Here is a 23,500-nt window from a genome sequence, read left to right as displayed (position 1 = left end):
ATAGTTGGGCGTCACCGCTACCTTCAGCTACGAAAATAACACACACACACACATATATATATAATATATATATTATATACATAAAAATAACTTTAAAAAAATTATGTTGAGTGAAGGGAGAGCACCGTTCAATCGCTGACATATCTCTCAATATTGCAAGTTTATATATTTATATTACATTAATTTATTACAATTCAATGATTGTACATCAGAACAATGCGACAATGCTCAAGTTAAAACAAAATAGAAGAATTCACAAATGATACGTATCGACAACCAAGGAGCTATATATTTTAATATGTTTCTCCGCCTCTGAAGATCTTCTGTTTTGGTCCTCCACAATGTTATCGAATGAAATCAAAATACACTTTCAGGTTGGTCAGTAGACCGGTAGAAATATTTTTTCGGAGGGAAAAAAAAAGGGGGGGGGGGAACCGAAATTTGGTATACAAGTTTAGATTCAATAATAAAAAATTATAACTAAATTAGGTTCGATTTTATCCTCAACAAATAATCATCACTTAAGTGTTTAGAATCTTCATGTGACTGAGAATACAAACCCAATAGCAGCTTTCCACTAACGTTTTTGAAGTTTGGATTAAGCGCAAATGCATTTTACATCCAAGAAATTCGATCTGTTTCATTAGTCCCAAGAGCAAGGAAAATAGTTCATTCCCACTTCTGATATGTTGGTACAGATTTATCTCACGAAACAAGCCCTTCAGGGGTCTTCCAAGATATAGATAACCACTTCTTTCAAAAGCTGGCTACTTTATCGAGAGACACAAACAAGCTACTAGCCCCAAAACAACAAACCTCAGCATGGAGACATGGGAACCACACAGTTAAAGGACTTTTCTGAACCCAACATGAAATGCAAAAGAAGTAGAAATTTGAGAACTGCTACCGAAACCAAACGTGAAAAAAAAAAAAAAAAAAAAGAACGGATTTACTTTTGTTGACACAAGAGAAATGAAGTCAATAGAAGAGGAGGGGCGGCCCAACGTGCGCAACATGCGCGAGTGGCCACTCATGGAGGTGACCCCACACAAACTGCCAACAGGGATGACGGGTAGAATGACAGCCCCGCGGTCCAGACTCAAGTCACGTAGCTCGTGGCCAACTTCGCAATTAACAGCAAACCAACAGCAAGCATCTACAGTCGAAGTCTACAGTCACAAGTTTTCCAAATTCTCAGCTGGATTTCCGTGAAGTTTTGGCCATCACATTTAGCCCTCAGTGATTAGTGACAAGGGCTATTTTTAAATGTCGATGTATAATGATTTCATGTCTGACTTCATGGTACAGTGGGGGTCACACTAAAGTTTTACATTTTTTCAACGAGGTTTTGAAACTTAGTATTTTTTTTATAAATAGAAAACATCTATGTGTGCTTGATATAATGAATCGTAATAGTTCATGGAATTGTAACGATAAAGCATAGCGCCGTCAAGATTATTACTGTTAAAGACAAAAGTAATACCAAGTCAATTTCATGAGTAAAATGCTTGCAAACCTTGGGTCCCTTACAGAAGAATTGGAAACACACAGATTTAATCATTAGAGGTAGCAGTTTTATCTCGTTTTGGGTCCTCAAATTCGAATACCTCAAGGACGCAAAGTCTTGGTATATTTCAAATGAATGCAAAAAAAAAAAAAGTTAATAAAGTATAGATTTATTTACACACACATAAAAACAATTTTAAAACAAGGTTACATATACTGTTTGTGTGGAAACACAAACTCAAAATCGGCCCTCGAAGTGGTCCGCTAACGCAGGTAAAAAGGAAGGTTTCAATATTTCTAGAAAGAATAGAGACGTGTGCGCGTGTCCAAAGTGTTGCCGATACTGTAGTCTTGTTAGTTCGACTAACTACTTCATACCACAGGATACGGAGATTTTATTCTAATACTGTTTGCATAAAAGTGTTTAAAATATGCTGAATAGCAATTTCCTTTACTAAATAGTCTCCCGTGTTTTTACTATTAATAGTGAATAGTAAAAATGTTTATTTTCGTGAAGAAAAAATCTGCTTGCATAATTGATTTAAAAATCAAATGTTTCGCTTTCAAAAAGAAAAAAAAAGTAGCCTTTGCATCATAACTTTAAACTTTGCATCATAACTTTAAAAGGTCTAAAATATCATAATGATATTTCGTATTTCCAATATCTTTTCTAGTTTATGTGATCTAAACGGGACGGACGGACGGACTGACAGACCACACAAAACTAATAGCGGCTATTCCCTTTTCGGGGGCCGCTAACACGATTGAATAGTCTATGTTCCTGTGTAACCCTTAATCAACGCAAAAGTGTGTGAAGGAAGGTGAGAAAACGACGGACCCACAGTGGCCGCCAAGAGTTTCAATTCATTTGTTTAAACAGACGATGAAAGATGGCGAGGCTAATCCCGAGGTCTACATTGTGTATTATTAATAGAACTGTACTCGTCTATGTGTTCATCTGTTAGAATCGAGCTAAGAATCCATTAATCGTGTTCCCCCCCCCCCCCTCAGAACCTTATAACTCTGATGTCGCCTCATCTTTCTAACTGGCGGCTCCCGTCCTCTTCCTTGATAGATCTACATCTCTGAATGCAATGTTGTTGTCATCTCCGATGAGTATTTTGGTAAAATATAAATTATGTTAGAGACGACAGTGCATCTCTATTATATAAGAATATTTTACATATTTAATCTGTATAGTTCAGATAATATAGATCCTGTAGAGCAATAATATATACACGTATTATGGACGAGACCTAGACGTATTGACCCCACAAAAGCACTTCTCTTGCAATCATAACACCCTAGATATAGTAGGAAAAAAATGATCGAGGTGGACAATACATTGCATTGAATTGTAGATAAATGACTCTGCACGGACTTCACATGTCAGCCCTATAATAAGGTCTTGATAAATGCTGGTTGTACATGGAACAATTTTAAAAAAAAGTAAAGTTCACCTTTAAGACCTTGTGATATATGGGGGAGATGATGTAAAGGTCATCTGTTTCTGTGGCCTACGGTTAACGAGGATGTCATGTGGCCAGCACAACGACCAACTGCCTTTACATTCCCCCAACTAATCTCAGGTACCCATTAGAGCTGGGTGGACTCAGAGGCGCCCAAAGATCCCGAAATAAAAAAATCCCAGTCTTCATCAGGATTCGATCCCGAAAACTCCCGGGAAGTCAAGCGCTTTACCGCTCAGCCAGCGCGCCTTCCCCATGGAACATTTGTATAGTGTATGGTGGATGCTGGAGTTCTTCATAATGCTGCACAAAACAAACACATGGTGTAAAGTCTAATTAAACCCAGACAGGTAGGAAGAAGTATCAGCAGACTGGGTTAGTGTCCTTGAACTTAGTTTACGCCTTCTTGTAACGACGAACTACAGTTACAAGTGGGTCAGGTTAACCAGAAACAAACTAGCCAATGAAAACTAATTGAAAGCCGTCATTTTTAGCTGTTTTCTTCGCCGCAATTTATACTGAAGTGTTTTTTTCTTTCTTTTAAAATACGTTTTCTCTCTAAACCTAAAGACCAACACGAACTGGGGAAAAAGAGTTGCACATATTTCTTAGAGACAGGTCTAACAGTAGAATCCCTTGTCAACTTTTAGTTCTTCAAATCGAAGTGTCAATCAGAACTCTAAACACGGTCCTTCAAGTGAGCTGATAAGCACTCAAATTTAATTGGAAGTGAAAACAAAAGCTTTTCTCCTAAGCAAGATGGCTTACGTTAAAAACTAAATCCCTTAAATTTCTGTAAAAAAGATGGCTTACATTTCTCTAAACAAGATGGCTTACATTTCTCTAAACAAGATGGCTTACATTTCTCTAAACAGATGGCTTACATTTCTCTAAACAAGATGGCTTACATTTCTCTAAACAGATGGCTTACATTTCTCTAAACAAGATGGCTTACATTTCTCTAAACAAGATGGCTTACATTTCTCTAAACAAGATGGCTTACATTTCTCTATACAAGATGGCTTACATTTCTCTATACAAGATGGCTTACATTTCTCTAAACAGATGGCTTACATTTCAATGAGACAAGATGACTTACATTTCCAAGGGGCAAGATCGGTAGGAATTCTCTAAGTAGGAGCACTTACAATTCTTAAAAAAAAAAAGATTGTTTAAAATTATCTAAATAATATCCTTTACAATTGAATCAATTCTCTAAATAGGAAGAAGCATTTCTTTTTATTTTAATTTGTAAAGATAAAAGAAAATGTATTGATTTTATTTTGAAAGCAAAATTTGATAAAGCAAGAAGAAAGGGTTGAATGAAAAAAAACTTTGATCGTTGAAGTTTTGATCACAAAAACATCAGCCTGAACAGATTTATCTAGAAAATATTTCATGACATGTTTTATTTAAAAAAAAACGTGTTTATGACAGAGCAAATACCTTATTTGAGTAGCTTTATTGAAAAGGAATGTCGAAAAAAGGAAAGTTAGATCAGGGTAAAAATGTAAATAATCGACTCGAATTACAAACTAAAACTGACTGATTTCAGTTACTTGATAGCCCAGTCCTGTGTTGTTTCTCATTTAGATACGCTCGGCTTTTTAAACATGATTTTGACCGAACACTCACTAGCCTGATGAAACTAAGCCCAGCACTCCTTTCTTCATACAATCCTAACTGCGTCGGAAATAAACACGATTACAGAAGAACAAATTTAGTGCGTGCAAACTTCCAAGTGCCCTTATCCTCACTGGCCAGTGAAAGCTAACTCACCCCCCCCCCCCAACACTAAACTTGACTACACAAGGAATGCCCCAAATAGCTTTTTTTTTTCCGCAATAATGCAAGCACGGAGATCTTGGAATGATGCGCCTTCTAGGAAGATGGTTAATACAAAAAACTGCTTTTCATTTTGAGTTTCCATTTTTTTTTCAACACTGACTTAAACCATAAACCATATGCAATAAAAGCCATTGTTTTACTAGTCTAATATATCTATAATGTCTCAATATGCATCGAGTGCTTGAAAACTATACATCTGAGGTCTCTGCGCCCTTTGCTTTTCATATTTGTTTGCAAGTCTACCTTCGTCAAGTCCACCAAAGTTCACAAGGTAAAGGCCAAGCGACCGTGCGTGACGTTGCATTGTCCGCCTCCATCAACACGCGACCCCCCACTCTACAATTTCGTTAAACAAAATACTCGCAGAGTTAGCCACAACACGGCGAGAATGACCATTGAAAGCAGCCAGAGATTCCAAAGCTATGGCGTATCATTGCACGCAGCCCAAGATTCCAAAGCTATGGCGTATCATTGCACGCAGCCAAAGATTCCAAAGCTATGGCGTATCATATCGATTTAATTAATAATATAGTGCATTCATTCTTAAGTAAATAACAAAAAAGGTGACAATTTAAGTTTAGAATCATGGAAAAAAAAAGGAGGGGGAAGGAAGCCGAGAAAGAAGAAAATGTCTTGGACTCACTCTTTTGTTGCAGAGTGGACGAAATAATGCAATAAATCACAGAAGAGCTGGACATCAGTCAGCATAAGATTTAGCTACGAGTTCACATATTTCGCAATGACCGATACTATAAATATCATGGGGCAATGTGCAGCCAATCACTGACGTAAACATCCAACCCGATAAATAGTGCAGCGACCTGACAACATTATGTGGTTAGACCGGTCTGATGCGAGGGTAACTAGAAAAATACTTGGGAAAAAGGGGTGGGGGGACAGAACAAATAAAGTAAGACTTGGATGCGGGGGAAGTTGAAACCTAGGGAAAACAATTACCAGAAAACGCATGTAAGAAAAACCCAGCTCATTGTGCACATAATAAACTTAAAAGAGTATACATTACAAAGGCTGTAATACAATATTGTCAACCAGAGAGGTAAAGTATTTGAAATGGTTTCTGAGGTAAAGAGGTAATTGTGTTCAAATGTTTCAGAGTTTACAATTCACACGTGAAACAGTTTCAAGAGTTGCTGGGGAACGAAAAGGAGAGAAAATGTCTTGTGTTTTATTCAAAGAAGAAAGAAACAAAAAAGGGCTACAAATAAGTGGAAATGGAGTTGGTGACAGAAAACTTATTGGTAGAAAAAACAAAAACGATAAGATTGACTATAGGGTGAAATTAGTCAACAATTTTCACGCATGTATCCTTGGACTAGAAGTTTCAGTTACATGCATTCTTTAATAGACTTTAAAGTTTAAAGTACCAATGATGAGACTTTTCACATTCAAATCCATATCTAGACTTTACACATTCAAATCTAAATCCTCTATATCTAGACCTTTCAAATACACATCCATATCTAGACTTTTCACATTCAAATCCTCTATATCTAGACTTTTCAAATCCAACTGCTCTATCTATATCTAGACATTTAAAATCCAAGTGCTCTATATCTAGACTACTAAATACAGGTGTTTTGTATCTAGACTTTTAAAATTCAAGTGCTCATGACCTTGACTTTTCAGTTACATTGAGTTGAGTGGTTGAGGTCGTGTGAAATGCGCTCTAGGCTACTATATCGATGTCCTGGGAGATATTAGGGCTAGGATGTAATAATCTTAAATAGTGAAGGAAAATCCGAAATATGAAAAAAAAAAAAAAAAAAGTACTCAGAACTATACTTTTCAGTTCCATATACTAGTACTCATGACTTCGACTTTTCTGTTCAAAGTACTCATGCCTAGACTGTGTTGTTTCAAGTACCCCCTCTTTTTTTAAAGAGCGCTAAGTAAAATGCAAAATATCGTTTGTTAAACAAGTTGAGTCATGCCAACTACATTTCATATCACTTATAACATTTAATACTTTAAAAAATCTGTATCTTCATTTCTGAAGGGAAAAAAAATCCAGACCTTTAGTTAACAGGCGAACTACCTTGGGGCCAAATACACAGCGACTCATCACGCAAGATTCCAACCATACAAATACATTTGACAAACTAATCCAAATCTATTTCGACCTGTTCATAATTGTCTCCATTGTCTTCGAAGATTATAGACGATATTTTGTTTTGTCCGTTGCAGGGTGCGGTCCCCTTCTACAGAAAAGAAACAGCATGTATCAATGCATACAAGAAAAGGAGGTGGTGTGAATCGTAAAGAATCACCGCGATTTGTTGCTGACTTCACCAAAAGACCAGGTGCAAAAACCCATTACGCCCGTGCAAGGATTCTACAGTTGTGTAACAACACTAGTGTAAAACGTGTCTCTAGACTCAACTCTTGAGGGAAGAGCTCTTATAGATTGCCATAGTTACACAACAAAAAACAATCTAATAATAACAGTAGTAGTAATAGTTCTAAAAAAAACATAAAATAAATGTAGTTAAAAATGTGTCATAATCATCGGATGATAAAGGCCTGTGTACATTGCCTTCCAAATACAGATTAGATATAAACTGAGGCCGTCAACACCCTTTAGCGAACAATACAGTTTTTATTTCTATATCATCCAGAAATCGATGGGAAGTTAGCAGTAGCCGGTGGGCACAAACTCAAATAAAACAAACCAGTCGAATCATTTCGCTCCACACAGCAAGTTAAGGAGAGAGAGGGGAAAAAAAGGTGAGAAGGCAAAACTTGTGAGAACCTTTAAGTATTTGAATTCTTAGTAGGATAATGGAGACCTTTAGTTATTCAGAAAGTGTATTAAAATGTATTCACCTGTGAACTAGACAGGGCCCCCGTAGAGAAGCACGGCGGGGAGTCAGAACTCATATGATGTGTTACCAAAACTTTGGACAAATTGTGACGACAGCCCAGACCTCAGATTGCTTGTAAATGATGTACAGTTGTATTGTGAACAATTTCACGCGTACAATAAGCAAATACAACACACCAAGCATATACTTGTATGTATAGTCTCTCTCTGTATTAGTAAGTTATGGTTCAGTGTCTAATGTATTGTTGCTACTTTATGTTTAAGTCTACAGTCTTGGAGGTTTCTAATTTCGTGATTTTATGAATGGTGTTACTCTAGTCAAATATGTGTATTACGTGTATTATAAAGTATATATTGCGTCTGTTCTAATTTCTTTGCTTTCTTTATATGTATATTTATATACATGTGAAAGAAAACGGCAGGCAAAACATGAACCACGATTAGCTTGCATTCAGCTGAACGCACAGTACAATTCCGTTAATCCGTTTAAAAGGGTTATGATTGCATAAAAACGAATCTCAAGTGCCTATCATACCAAGAAAACAGAGGGAGAGAGAGAGAGAGAGAAGGGGAAGAGACAGAGCTCATAAGACTTAGGACTAAGTTCTGTATTTGTAATGCATGTATTTACTACCAAGTAATGTTTGAGAATTTGTGCCTTTGAAATCCACGGACGTAAATCTTGGAGCTGCACAGATGTGAACTAGAATAGAAAGATCTCCAAGTACTGACATTAGGAGGTAAAAATCAAAGCCTGTGGTATAGTGGAACACAAACCAATCAACCACCCAATGTCTTACCTTTTTTTAAGGGCAACCAAACTCCCAAGATATTCTCTTAACTTTATGAAGATTTAAGGCTATAAGAAACTGATAGAATGGCACCCTTTCAAAGATTTGATGGCAAGTTGTTTTGGTTTTTAGAAATCCATTTTAATTGCCATGACAAACTAATGATATGGTTTACCGTAAATGATGGTGTTAATACTTTGTAAGGTAACAAAATAAATTAATAATTAATTCTAACATTATCTATCTATGTATGTTTAAGCCAAGGAACGGAAAAGAAGATGAAGTTATTCAGAACTCAGAAGGACAGGAATACTTTTGAAAGGCACCGTTTTATTGGATAAATCCCTTGAATGAGAACGCTGCATCTGTGTATTAATGATTGACGTAATCTTTCAAATTGATCAACCTTGAACTTGATAGTGAAGGTGAACTCTATTGGCGCTGAGTGTCATTAAATTGAAACGTAAAATTTTTACCAGATGGAAGGAATCAGTGATGTTTCCGATAAGAAATAACATGATCGGCAACACCTGTTTGCATTTCAGTAATGATTCATATTAACCCATTGAAAACAAAAAGTTGGATGGTATAGTATGTTATATATAGTTGTTTAGAAATATAGCTATCAATGCCGCCCTTAGATGATTCATATGGGAAAGCATTCCCCTGGGTTTGAAAGTGTCTACAAACAAGAACTACATCCTATACAACACGCGCCCAATGTCTCTGATGTATGTGACAATGTATTCACATAGACTACTAATGGAAATAAATCTTAATTTTTGTAACGATTTAACTGGATCTGCATCTACTGTACAGTGTATTTGCAAAGCAAGCAATAAGTAGCTCGTGTGTTTCATAATTAAACCTCTTGACATGTCTCTCTCTTTGTGACACAGATCTGGTGACCTCGTGCGAGATTAATCATTAGAATTTCAAATTAAAAAACTGGACAACAGAAGACAATGTCAAGAAAAATTCTTGCATCTCGTTGACCCGCTCCCTTTTTTTTTTTTAAGCATTACGGGAATGAATTATTTTTGTTTTAATTGCGAAATGACATTTTAAAAAAATGTGTTGCAACATGAGCTAAAAGGTTAGTATTTAGAACAAGTCAAGTATAATCCATAAAGATTAATAGAGCATTAAATTAATTTGTTATCACAGAGTCATTATGTTCTATCAAGTATTTAAAGAAGGCTGTAGATACTAAATGTATATACCGGGCATTTAGCCATATTGCCCAAAACATTTCCGAACACACGAATTACATTAGGCTCTCCTTAGATTCATTTCAAACGACTAGATTTCAATTTGCCTATTGGTTCAAATAATGGCGGATGCACTCAAACTGTGACTATAGGACGGCACTGAGCTCTAGAATATAGATCAAGTACATTTTTTGTCTCACTGCCCATAAACTAATCGTACACTGAAATGAGAACAAGAACCATAAAAAAACAACAACACATTTCACAAAAGATTGTAGTTGTAAATCTCAGCTAAGGACCATAAACTACAAGCCAACGGCTATAAAACATATAAGACGAAGGAGTCAAAAGAGGAAATAGGAAGATGATACAGGCAGTTGGAAAGAATTCAAATGATGGGACCAGACATTTCCTTACACTACTAGTCTACTACGTCTCAGGGTCCAGTGTTTAGAGGCAATCAAGCATTTGATTTAACGCTATCCCTATTGAACGTGTTTACGGTGTGCTATTAATAGAAATAATATTAATAAATTGTTTTAAAGCAACAAATATATAAATATAAAATATAAAAATTCCCTTTCAGACCTTGTGGTCCGTGGGGGAAAAAAAAAAGGGGGGGGGGAAATGTGATGCAATCTCATCGTTTTTATTGCCAACGGTTAACCAGTGTGTCTTTTGGCCAGCACAACAACAGCTACTTTCCCGGATTAGTTTCTACAATCAGGTACCTATTAGAGTTGAATGGAGTCACAGAGACTCGCGAACTCTCGATTCGGAAGCCAAAAGCTTTAACCCTCGACCACCATACAGTGTATTAGCTTACTTTTAAACGTCCAAGTTCCAAAAGACGTTATTGTATATTCAGTAAGGCCGTGGAGAACGGGGTGTAAACTACTAGTACAGTCTAGGTTCTAGCAATTATAAACCCGTAGTCTGTCGGGAGAAGGAAACTGTTCTGTCACTGAGATAGCCACATAATACCCTTATCAACCGTTGCACCATTAACAGATAAACCTTACTTCAGCTTCTCTACAAAACTTTTAAAGAAAATAATTTCATCATCAAATTATCTTTACTTCAGAAAGTTATGTGTTTCACAATAATTAAATGAAAAAAAAAAAAAAAGGAAATGAAGTGAAAATATAGCTTGATGCTAGAAATAAATAAGTACATTTGAAAGGATTCTTCAACAGAGCATCACCATTCCTACATTTGTATACAATGTCTTGTGCACACAAAACACCAAGCCATCTCTAATGTCTTTTTACGCAGATCAAATATTTGAACAGACCAAAAGGAAAAGCTGAAAACATTTCCTGCCAACTGAACACTGCCGAACGAGGCTTAGACAAAACAAAATAATCCATATGCTTTGAAATACGTTAAGTGAGAAGACTGAGGACATTCCAAGACCATTCTCAAGACTAGACTTTTATATTTGCACCGACATTAAGACCACACACCCACACAAAAACTAGATCCCCTCCTTAAAAAAACCCAAACACTTTCTAAACCTAAGTCTACTTAGTTTTCAAGAAAAGGTGAGCAAGCCTCGAAACAAAGCAACAAGCAACCACCCAACACAAGTGAGATATCTTGTTAGAAAATCAACAACAGAAAAAAAAAAAAAAAAAAAAAAAGCCAGACAGTATCGAAGCACATTGTAGTAGAAAAACAATCTTAAAATAGAATTGTAGTTGTCCTTATACAGAAATCCATCATGTGTTAGTGCTGTTGGTCTGTCTGTCACGTATAGAACTTTAAAAAAAAAATGTTACACATTAAAAGCAACTTACTCTGTTTATCTGATACAAATATGGCACACATTATTTCTCCCATTTCCTATTCCAGAATCAAGTTGAAACTTTGCACAATTAATCATTGCCGATGATAACACAATAATTAATTTGTTTTAATAAGTTAACGATATTTTTATAGAGAAAATGGAGATAAATATTACGGTATTGTTAGATGTGGCAGTAATTGTGCGGTTCTTTCCCATATATAAGATTTCTTTAAAAGTATTTTTCAATATTTTGCTTGCATAAGGTAGGCTATGTATACAAAGTGTGTACACACTTCTTCGTCATTTCGTTTCAAATGTACTTTGCCAGACGCACAGACTTCTGGAGACTCTTGTGGCGGCAATTCACTGCATTTATAGATTTTTTATGAATATAGCGAGGAAAACACACACAAAATATAAACAAATGTCTGTGTTTGTGTGTGTTTGTGTGAGAGGTCTTCTAAATTTCGAATTTAGATAGACTTAAAATTAAGCTAATGACAGCAATGAATTAATATTTAGTTTATGAGTTTTATTGAAATCAAGGTATACCCACAGACTCCACTGTTTTGTCACCACATAAACTTTGATATAATGAAGCTCACTTTAACCCAAGATTTGTGGGTGCCGAATATTTAGGTAAATAGAGGGACTGAAATGAAATCTACGAGTAGTGTTGGCGTGTTAACAAACATGTCTTATGTGTTAATAAACATGTCTTGTGTGTTAATAAACATGTCTTGTGTGTTAATAAAGCATGTCTTATGTGTTAACAAACACGCCTTATGTCTAACATGTTATAAATTATAGGCATCCCTTCAATAAATAACGATTACGTCCTTCGCGAGCCCATGAGTGGATCTAGCCGTGCATGTTAACTAGAGACCTGAACTCTACTAAGTCATTGATTTAACTGACTGATTCGGGCCGGCCGTTTCATCCTATAATGACACTAGAAAAGAAATGGCCTTTGTATGTGTATTGCGGTACTTGTTAGTGTCTTTCTGAATATTTATTTATTTCTTTTGGTTGCGTTACTAAATTATGGTTCACGTTTTATGCATTATTGCTACTTAACATTTTAGTTTTTTGCCTTGAGGAATAACTCTTCAAAGAAAACGAACACAAATCACAGTAACAACACACATTAACTGAAAATGAAAAAAAAAAAAAAATGAAATTAAGATGGCTTATCTAAATAAAGTCCAGGTAGGAATGCATAGCAATCAAATTGATAGAAATAATTCAGTGTCAATGTTTGCCATGTTTAAAAAAAAAATGAAAATTCATATTGGGGAACAGTGCTGAAGACAATCACAAGATGACGTCTATAGAATGGAAGACCACCCAGGCTTTAATTTACAGGTAAACCATCCCATATCACATCACTTTATGAACTAAGACAGATTTCCAATCCTTAACACGAAGTCATAAATAGAGGACTTGTTCTTTTTCATTGTTGAGGTACTTGTGATCTAATGATAAAAACTCAAGGATTACCCAGAATTCCATGAACTTTGCTCGTTCACCAAAGAAAACCCAAAAAACACTTACCCGTCTGCGGGAATATCCCTGAGCTGAAGACCCATCTTCCTCAACTTGTTTTTGAAAGATGGAAAATTCTCATCGTCTGCCAGGTACGACTCCAGGTGTCGCTCCTTCTTGTGTGCCTCCCGTACGTACTTCTCGTCCCTCCTCTGCGGGGAGCCGTCGGCGACATTCTCATTGGACGGACCTATGTTGCGGGTCATTTTATTTCGGTAAAAACTGCCACCGCCGGAATAATTCCGACCAGGCATGCTTAATCCATGGAGCCGATCTGTTCAACCGTACTTTGCTAATCCTTGTGATATAGGCTACTCTTGATGCAAGCTTCTAACAGTTTCACTATGGTCGGTGAGGACACCAAAGTTAACGTTTTGCATGTGATTGTAGCTCAATGCATTAATCCCATACACACAAGAATGGTAATGTAACTGTGGAATAAACAGGAAATAAATAATTGGTGACTTAATAGTCATTAACAGTGTTGAACAAACTACGGCCCGTGGACCCTCGGAAATTTCAAATGGCCACCATGCCGTAAAAGGCATAGAACCACTAGTCTGTTAGGAAGAGAAGTTTAAATAAAAAAAAAAACAACTACAAAAAATGTGTATAACAAACAAAATAAAAAGTAGTAGACTAAACTACTGTATGAAAATTAAGTTAAAAAGTTCCAATGTCAGTAACGATCTAGTCTTATATATATATATATTTATTTAAAAAAGACAATCGCGATTAGTAATTTTATTATTCTGAGTATTTTAATAAAGAGAAGCTTCATGATGTATTCATAAATCTACCTAATCTTGGTTTTCGGGGAGGGTTGAAGTGGACCTCTAGTTAAGACTTTGAGACGAAACTAATAAACTTAATGAATGAAAGGGTTTATGTGTTATTATGGGTCACGTGACTATGATCCGTGACTTACGCTCTGCTAAGTCGTTAGTTTTCCTAGCTGATTCAGACAACCCAACCCATTTCCTAATGGCACTATGGAAGAAGGAGCACTTGTACGCGTAGCATCACATCAAACGAATGCCTCTTTCCGTCTCTCGTAAAATCACCAGTAGATGAGAACATGGTGGCAAACTTTAATTAGTGTGGATGCGGCATTTGTCGATAACCCCTTGCTGCTAAATAGCTTAGTGACATCAAAGAGAATAAATGGAACAGATTTAGTCCAACTTGAAACTTGTGTAGTCAGCACAACAACAAACCAGTTTTAAGGGACCCGGGGGGGGGGAGGGTTTCAGGCCAGCCATTCCATCCTATAATGATGCTAGGGAAGAAGAAGACTTTGTTTCAGTTTGTAAATTTATCTTTTTGTCTTTCTATTTCTTTACGTCGTTTTTTTTTTTGTGTGTGTTTCTTAATTATGATTCATGTTTTAATTTATTATTACTACTTAAAGTTTTAGTCATTTTGCCTTCAGGAATATTGACTCTCAAGAGGACAATGTAGGAAGTACTTATTGGCACTAGATTGTAATAATTTTTCTTACTTGCGATTCATCATCATCAAATACTTATTTGTATAGAATTGATAGAGAATCACGTGGCTCAATGTTGTTTGTTTACGATTGGTGAATGAGGTCCATTCTAACATCCTCATCTGTCAGCAACATTGAACTTGTCAATACAATACACCAAGAAGACGTTTATGCAATCTTTAAAAACAATTAAAAAGTATTATTTATCCGCCTCCTTAGCGTTGACTCCCGTTAACCGCAAACACAATCCTCTTTCCAATAACGTATGGCCCAACGCAGGGTGGCAGTGGCTCGAGTGGGAGGACCAAGCACGATGTGGAAAGAATGTCTCCAAGGTGTTAGCTTCCCTTGGACAGATCTACTCTCATTCCGATCATACATTTAACATTCATACATTTTACATTTCGATCATACAATTTACATTTCGATCATACATTTTACATTTCGATCATACATTTTACATTCCGATCATAGATTTTACATTCATACATTTTACATTTCAATCATACATTTTACATTCCGATCATAGATTTTACATTTCGATCATATATTTTACATTTCGATCATACAATTTACATTTCGATCATACATTTTACATTTCGATCATAAAATTTACATTCCGATCATACAATTTACGTTCCGATCATACATTTTACATTTTGATCATACATTTTACATTTCGATCATACAATTTACATTCCGATTATACAATTTACGTTCCGATCATACATTTTGGTAACAACGAAATTTTTGCCTAGAAGGGAGGGCGGGGAACAAGTCCAAGAGAAAAAAAAGTGAGGTCAAGAAATAAAGTAAAACTGCCTCCATTATGCGGAACTTGTTAAAAAAGAAAACCAATTGTACAAAAAAAGGAGTTTAGCTCAATAGCTAGCAATTACGACGACATAATCGACCAACATGGTTTTATTACTAATAGGCCCAGAACACAACTGTTAGTTTTAGCAAGAGCGTGAACAACAGAAAAGCAAAAAGTGACAGCAAGTGTCAGTTGAATGAACTGTGGAAAATGATCTCTTATCCTATTCGAATCCTTCAGGCAAACAAATATCTCTTGTTGGGGAGCGCATTTTCTCGGATAACACAACATAACACAAGACATGTTCTTAGCAAACACTGTATGGGACATTAAGTTGAAATAGATGAAAACCAGAATTCAGAGCCTGGGTCTGAGTTATGGAAAGAATAAATGGTCCAGAAAAAAAAAGGAGGACAAAAGGTGATATCTCTTAGTTAAATGATCAATGAAATCGCTCTCTCAATATAGACATTTACGAAACGCAATGAGGAACCTCCTCATGTGTCGCTGAGTATTTGTTTTTTGTTATCTTTTTTTCTTTGAACGAATTTGCGACATTTTTTATTTTGCCTAGTTAAGCATTTCATAAAAGGAATTGATAATTTCAACATCTTTGAAGAACTTATTGGCCTTGGGTAACATCATGAAAAGTCAGAGGGACGGACATATTTGAAAAAGATTAGTCGTGTCTAGAAAATCAGCAATTTAATTGTATTTAAGTGTTTGTACTATTGGAGCACGTTCAATGACTTGTAGATGTTTAGGTCTTCCACTTCTTAAATATCGGGGGCGAGGAGGCTGAGTGGTTAAGCGCTTGGCTTCCGAACCTGGGGTCCTGGGTTCGAATAAAGGCGGTTCGGTGTTGTGCTGGCCACATGATACCCTGCTCGTAAACTGTTGGCCAAAGAAACAGATGACCTTAACACCATCTGCCCTAAATATCGAAAGGTCTGAAAGGGAAGTTTTTTACTTTTTACTTCTTAAATATCATTGCATTATACACCAAGATGTATTAAATATTTTGAATTTGCAGCATGTAATGTTACCAGTTTTGAAACGAGTGAATAAAATTAGAGTAAAAATATTAAATAGATGAGCATATAGTCAATAGTTAGATATGGTCATATGGAATATGCTCTCTGAAGATTTTGGAAACTTAAGAAAATATTGTAAAAGTAAATTTAGCCGATAAAACCGTCAGGAAAGGGGTAAACCACTCAATAGTTTTGTGTTTGTGTTAAAACTAGGGCAGACTTTCTGAATAAGGTTAAGTATCACTGTGATAGATGATTAGAGTTGAGACAAGATCACGCAGAATCCACTTGGTTTCGGAAACACCAAACTAGAGCCCTGGGCTTACGAGTATGTGTTTGCACCTTTCCAAAAAATGATCCTACAATTCCACAAGCAAGCATACATCATGGACATACTTGCCAACAACAAGAACATTATACATCTTTTTTTTCCCGTACATAAATGACACGCTAAACAAGATTGTGTGTCCGAGGAGAAATAGATCATGTCACGTGTCAGACGGCACCTCGAACTTCAATTTAAAAAAAAAAAAAAGCGCCAAGAGGCAACTCAATACTCCACGACAAGACTCCAGCTAGTGGATAATGTAACAGGCAGCGACACCAGATCTCGCTATCAGGAAAACAAAAAGGAATGGGTAGAATGTTGCAACTGTGAGGGATGGAATAAAGAATCGTGTAAAGGCTGGGGTGTAAAGCTGACACTGAGGATAACCCAACACCAGACACTCAAAGCAGTTCATCACCCTCTCAGAAAGTGACCTTCGCTGACACAACTTTAAGTCCATGAAGCAGCTTTGATGAGTTCACTCGTGTCTAGCATTACAAAGTACGTAACCTACATTCATGAAGGACCACGAAGGCCACAATCCCACAAGGGTGCAGTAGTATGGTCTAGCGCAGAGATGATGGTGATGGTAATGGTGAGTGAGGGAGGGCGCTGTCTATTGAGGGGGTAGACCCAATCTTCGCATACATTTCAAAAGCTCAAAAGTAAAGATGTTAAATTCAAAGTATCCTAACACAAGATTTGCCTGGACAACGATTCTAAAAGTGATGTAAACCAATCCCCATCAGCACTTAAGGCATCAGTATATAAACCAAAAGCATTGGGGACTTTTTTTTTTAAACACACGTAGACAGGTGTATGAACTACTTGTAAACCATCAACAGAACAATGCCAACTTTTACAACTAGATCTCTAGTATTGTATGAGTTCTTGTGGCCATGCTCCAGTAAAGATAAAAAAAAAACAGAAAAAAAAAAACGTCACTACTCGACAGACGCAATGATCCAATAATACATATCACTTTCTGATAGAAAATAAAAAAAATCTTCTAACCAATAATAATTGACTGAAAAAATAATACAACAAAGTTCTATCCACCGGAAATACACTATTGGTGATTACGTGCTGAGATATTTCATTTTAAGCTTGTGCTAATGACAATCAGCAGATCAAAAGGGAACACAGGTGAAATATCTACACATTATTTCTGCTATTTTATTGCCTACAATGAAACCCTCGTAAATGTGCAAGTAAAACATAATTTCTATTTGAACTAATCACAGAATTACTAAATGTTCTCCACCTACTGGAATCTCACTGACTGGCTTCAAATCTTAGGGCAAAGCTATACATTAAAATGGGTTAGCAACAAACTCCCTTGATAAACTAGACGTGTCTGCACCTCTTCACAAAAAGAAACAATAAAAAGATATATGTTGTGTAAGACCACGGGATGGATACGAGGGAGCAGTGGTGGGAGTAATCTGATCACCTCCTAAGAAGTTTTTCTGTGCAGGTAAGACATGGAGAACCTGCCATAGTGTGTAAGCCAATGCATTATTCGTAGCAACAGGAGAAGTCCAGACAAATGTCTGGAAGATAAACATATATGTTAAATGCATTGCTCTTTACCTTTAAACAACAAGCATGAAGTGCTTGGGCTGAAATCAAGAAACATGGAAGAAAACAAGATTCTCAGAAGGTTTTAACAAACACAGAAAAAAAAAATGAAATACCGGCAATTTCAAATACAATGATAAAAGTGAGTACATTTAACCGACTCATATAGTTTTTCAATGGGATGCGTGGATTAATGTCCTAACCCACTACCTATCAAGATAGCTTGAGTTCAAACCCCTACTTTAGCTGAGCTGCATTTGGTGAGTGCCTAAAGGCAGACGGAAACCTTCACCAAATTACCTCTCCACCAACCTGGTCACCAAAATAGATTGGACCATTGTGCACTATGCATTCTAGAGTATGATAAGCTACACACAAGTAGTTCAATATGGGTTTTCAAACATGTGCTGTAATCTGTATGTTATATCTACATTTTAGATGCATTTTTTTTATTTTATTTATTTATAAAAGTAAAATGTGACACAAGCCACGAAGTTAAGCGTTATTCAACTTATTACTTACTAATAATGCTCAGTTAAGTTAGTCAACATGATCAGTCCTTGTGCAGTACCAATGCTATCCTAAGGTTATCTAAGTTATGTGTTGCATAAAAGATTTACTAGTCAAAGAATGTGACCAATGATCTGACTGAACACAAAAATGTCTCTATTCAAATGATATAGAGACCAAAGTTATGTTTCTCCCCCCCCCCCCCCTCTCCCGTTTTACCTCAAAACAGTAACAGAAAGAAAAGAAAAAAGCTTCATTTTTAAGTGTTTAGAGTCATGCTTGGATAATTGACAAGGAAGCTATAAATAAATGTATTTAAAAATAACATTTTACAATGACACTATTCAAGATGGCATTTGAGAGATATACAAATACTTTCTTTAAAATCCTAAAACAAGTAGGCAGTCATTCTGTTGCAGCAAAACTAATTTCTATAAATATTACTTTTTAAGAAAGCCCAATCTAATATTACCACTAAAAATATCATCAATAAAAAAAAAATAAAATCTGTCAATGCTTGCATTACTGGTTTTTCTAGTAGGTACTATGGTATGTGCACAGCAAGTGAAATATTGTTTGTTGTATCAGCAGGGAGATTTTTTTTTAAAATATAAACAGACAGCATTCAAATCATACAGAAAGAACTGTGGGTCTATTTTTTGAATGACAGAAAGAAACCATTTATGTTCTTTAGTATCTAGGTTGAATGTATGTATTCTACTATACAAAACTGAGTCAAGTAAAGAAATGCACAAGATACAGCATACTGTCTACTTTCAGAAAGCATAATCAAACTTAATCATTTATTTAGTTCAGTATATGACTTTATATAACAAACAAACAAAAAAATAAATAAATAAATAAAAGGTAGAACTTGTTTGCGCCAATAAGTTATAAACAAAACTAGAGCCTACAATTTTAGGTAGAACTCCTAAGCACACTAAGAAAAGAACTTAAGCATTATAAAAAAGTTTAAAAAGTGATTGCCCTACTTTCATGTTTAATGACATAGGAACATGTATAAATTTAAATCATAAATCATTTTTCTGACAAGTCCTTTCAAGACAAAATAACAAAACATTAAAAAAAATTGAATACTATATTTTACACAGTGTACAACCACAAGCCAATTTAGACAATGACATTTAATAAGTAATATATCACACAACTGTAGCTGAGTTTAGTTTTTGAAAGGATTTATATAACTTAGGGTTCCCGGTCACTTCATCCTCTGACCTATTTAAAACTAAAGTTCCCCTTTCAGAACTTGCTATCTATAGAGCAGATGATGTAAAGGTCATCTGTTTCTTTGGCCAACGGATAACAAACAGGGTGTCAAGTGCCCTACAGTTAACAAGGGTGTCATGTGGCCAGCACAATGACCAACCACCTTTACTTTTCCTCTACTAATGTCAGGTATCCATTAGAGTTGGTTGGACTCAGAGGTGCCCAAAGATACAGAAATTAAAAATCCCAGTCTTCACCAGGATTTGAACCCTACGCAGCCCATTTGGAAGCCAAGCGCTTTACCCCTCAGCCACCAAGCCATCTCTGGCCTATTTATCCAACAAATAATAATTGTAAAAATTATGAAATCAGCAATATTTAAAATATAAAATGATAAAAAATGTGACATTAAAAATACATAGGTCACAGCTGGGGCTAAACACAGGAAACACCTCATTCCACAATCTTTCGTCTCGAAGACAAGCCTTATTATTATTATTATATAGATGATATGAATGGGAAATGTAAGCATTTATTGGAACAAATATAAAACCTTATCTCAAGGTTAAAAAATGAGGAGCCAATATTCTAGAAAGAGCATTTGACAAAAAAAAAAAGGTTAAAATGATAGAGTAAAGTTATCATGATCATAAGTATGATTATAATTTTTTAAATATTGCTTATAATTAAAAGATTGCCACTACTTCCAACAAAACTTGGCCTTTGATATGTCATGTGGTATGTGCAGGATAATAGTGACATCCATGCATCAAATAGAAGCAAGATTACTAACTGAAAATCCACCCAGCTTTACAATACATCTCTAGCATTCTACTACTTATTTACATAATAGTATTAGATTTCACCACAAAAATGAAGAGGGGAGGGGGAAACAGAGCCTTAACAGCACCAATACACAAAGAATGAGAACAAATTATTTTTTGGGGGGAAGAAATGACTAGGGATGAAATCACTGTTTAGGCATTATTAACATTTTATATTTTGATAAATCATTTAACTTATAAAACTTGTTGTCTACAATGACATATTGGTACATTTAAGTCAACGGTATTGATTGCTTAGTGACATACTCACAATGATGTGTGGCTGAGAGGTTTAAACCGCTTAGTTACCTATTTTAGGGGGCTCAAGTTCAAATCCCAACTAGGCTTACCAGGGCTAGAGCTACATTGTGTTTGCAGAGCACCTAAGGACATTATGAAAACCTTTTGCCAGATACTCCTACCACCATTGGTTTACAAAAGAGATTGGACCATTGACCACTCAGCATGCTAATAAGGTATAAGTTGCACTATAAAAAATCATTTCTATATATATATATTGATATAAATAGTATCATGTTAAAACATGAAGATAAGAGAAAAAAAAAGACTTTTTATGGTAGGGTGGGCCGAAGAGGGGGCTTATTTATTAATTATAAATACTTTTTAAGGGTTTTTTTTTTTTTTCAAATGTTATATAAATATACTTTACTTTGTGACACAGTTTTAAGCAAATAATATTGTGAATTTGTGAAATTCATGGATTATTAGACATATCTTCTGTGAATTATGGATTTTTCATTATTAGGGGTAAGTGTGTTTGACCTAATTTTTTTATATTAAATACTTGTCTGATGATAATGAATTTACTTTTTTTTGGATTCCTCTCTTCTTGGGCATTAAAATTGATACATAATATGTCAAAACTGATAATGTTCTTGTTATTTAGGATAATGATAAAGTATAATTTGCAACCTAATTTTTTTTACGGAGGGGGTGGGGTCTGGGGTGGCTCAATTAATTGGCATAAATGACTTAAAAAACTTGTTTTTATATTTTTTTCAAATGTTCTATAAATATACTTTACTTTGGGATATATTTTTCTATTAATAATATTGTGAATTTGTGAAATTCATGGATTATGGGACATATCTTCTGTGAGTGATGAATTTTTCATTATTAGGGGTAAGTGTGTTTGACCTCATTTTTTCAAGTTAAATAAATGTCTGTTGCTTCTGATTTTATTATTTTTTTTAATTCCTCTATTCTTGGGCAATAAATTTGATATATAATATGTCAATAAAAGTAATTTTGAAATTTGTCAAAAAAATGGTCCTTAAAGTAGAATGTTGAGAGCTCAATCTGTTTTCTGCCATATATATAAATATGTATAATATAGTTATTCACACTGGTCAATATTCTGACAAAATTAACCTTTTTACAAATTAAATTTATTATTTGTTAGTCAGAAGACAAAGCCAATGATAGAAAAAAATTGCTCTCATAATTAGATTATATATTATATGATAAATCTTAGCCATGCAGTCGGCAGGAGAGTACATTTTATATTTATTAAGTGTTAATGTTTCAAGCTGTGAGGCAAACTATCTGATATATAAAGCTATCTCTGCATTTGGTAGATTCTATCTATATTCTATATTAAAATATAATTGTATCTCCTTCTGTCTGGAAAAGCAATGGATGCCCTCTTGTTCTAATATCTAAACATTCTAAAAACATTTTTCATTCACTGCTTTACATTTTAGAAATAAACTTTATAAAATAAAAAAGCAATTTCTTGAAGTCCCCAACTCGCCTCGAGTAAAATATATATATTAATAATTGCTTTCAACCGGTGCCTTAACTTAATTTATCTATATATTACAATAATTACATACATACAAGTAACATTTTCACATTGTAACTTTAACTATGTGGAAAGTAGATCTAGATATAAAATATGTAACTAGAGTCTAGTCCAAGTCTATAGATTCTGGATCTATATTGTCTAATATAATATATTATATTGACTAGATCTAGATGAAGTAGATGTTTAAAATAAAAAAAAAAAATTAATTTAAAAAATTTTAAATTTAAACTTAAAGTGAAATATAATATTTTTTAAAATTAATAATAATATATTGAAAATATTGATATTCAATATTATTATTAATATTCTCTAGACTACTCTAACTGTCTCTAGAACTCTAAAACTAAAGTCTAGAGTCTAGAGCGACTAGGCTACTCACTAGGTCACTACTAGTACTAGTCTAGTCTAGTAGTAGAGTCTAGAGTCTAGAGAGTCAGTCACTCAAGATTTTTAGTAGGACTAGTCTAGAGTGACGTACTAGATCTAGTATCTAGTGACTAGTCAGACTCATTCTAGTAAATAAATAATACTAACTAGACTCTAGATCTAGATCTCTAGTATCATCTAAATCTAGCTATCTAGCTAGACAGTAACACTAGTCACTAGAGTAATAGTAGTACTAGTAGTAGTAAGTAGTGTAGAACTAGAAGGTACCTCTTTGCAAGAAGATCACGAATCTACATCCAGATTTAGACCTGATCCACAGATATGACTCCTCTCTAGATCACAGTCTATCTTCTTGGCCTTATGCAGTTAACAGAAATGGTTCACATTCACAGATTTCGTAGTTGTAGCCAAACTTGTTTCTCTACCTGCGAAAATCCGCGGAAGTTACATCACGAACAAGAAACATTGTAATAA

General features: G+C 35.1%; 1 protein-coding gene across 3 annotated transcripts in view; it reads right to left on the bottom strand.

The window, feature by feature from the left end:
- LOC106057403 (OTU domain-containing protein 3-like) overlaps positions 1 to 23,477 on the bottom strand; it is a 44,099-nt gene extending 20,622 nt beyond the window's left edge. Inside the window, exons 1-2 of one of the 3 annotated variants that reach the window (XM_056007949.1) lie at positions 23,335 to 23,477; positions 13,011 to 13,432 (exon numbers count right to left, since the gene is read on the bottom strand). In XM_056007949.1, the coding sequence (XP_055863924.1) occupies positions 13,011 to 13,255 (245 nt within the window). In that variant the 5' untranslated portion in view covers positions 13,256 to 13,432; positions 23,335 to 23,477. Of the gene's footprint in view, positions 1 to 13,010; positions 13,433 to 18,772; positions 18,891 to 23,293 lie in introns of those variants that run through there. The other 2 variants (XM_056007948.1, XM_056007950.1) reach the window with 2 other exon arrangements.
- Positions 23,478 to 23,500: the final 23 nt, after the last annotated feature.

Source organism: Biomphalaria glabrata, chromosome 13 (genome assembly GCF_947242115.1).
Source record: "Biomphalaria glabrata chromosome 13, xgBioGlab47.1, whole genome shotgun sequence".
NCBI classification, from domain to species: Eukaryota; Metazoa; Mollusca; class Gastropoda; family Planorbidae; genus Biomphalaria; species Biomphalaria glabrata.
The sequence above is the reverse complement of the archived record's forward strand: the minus strand, read 5'-3'. Positions and strand labels throughout refer to the sequence as shown.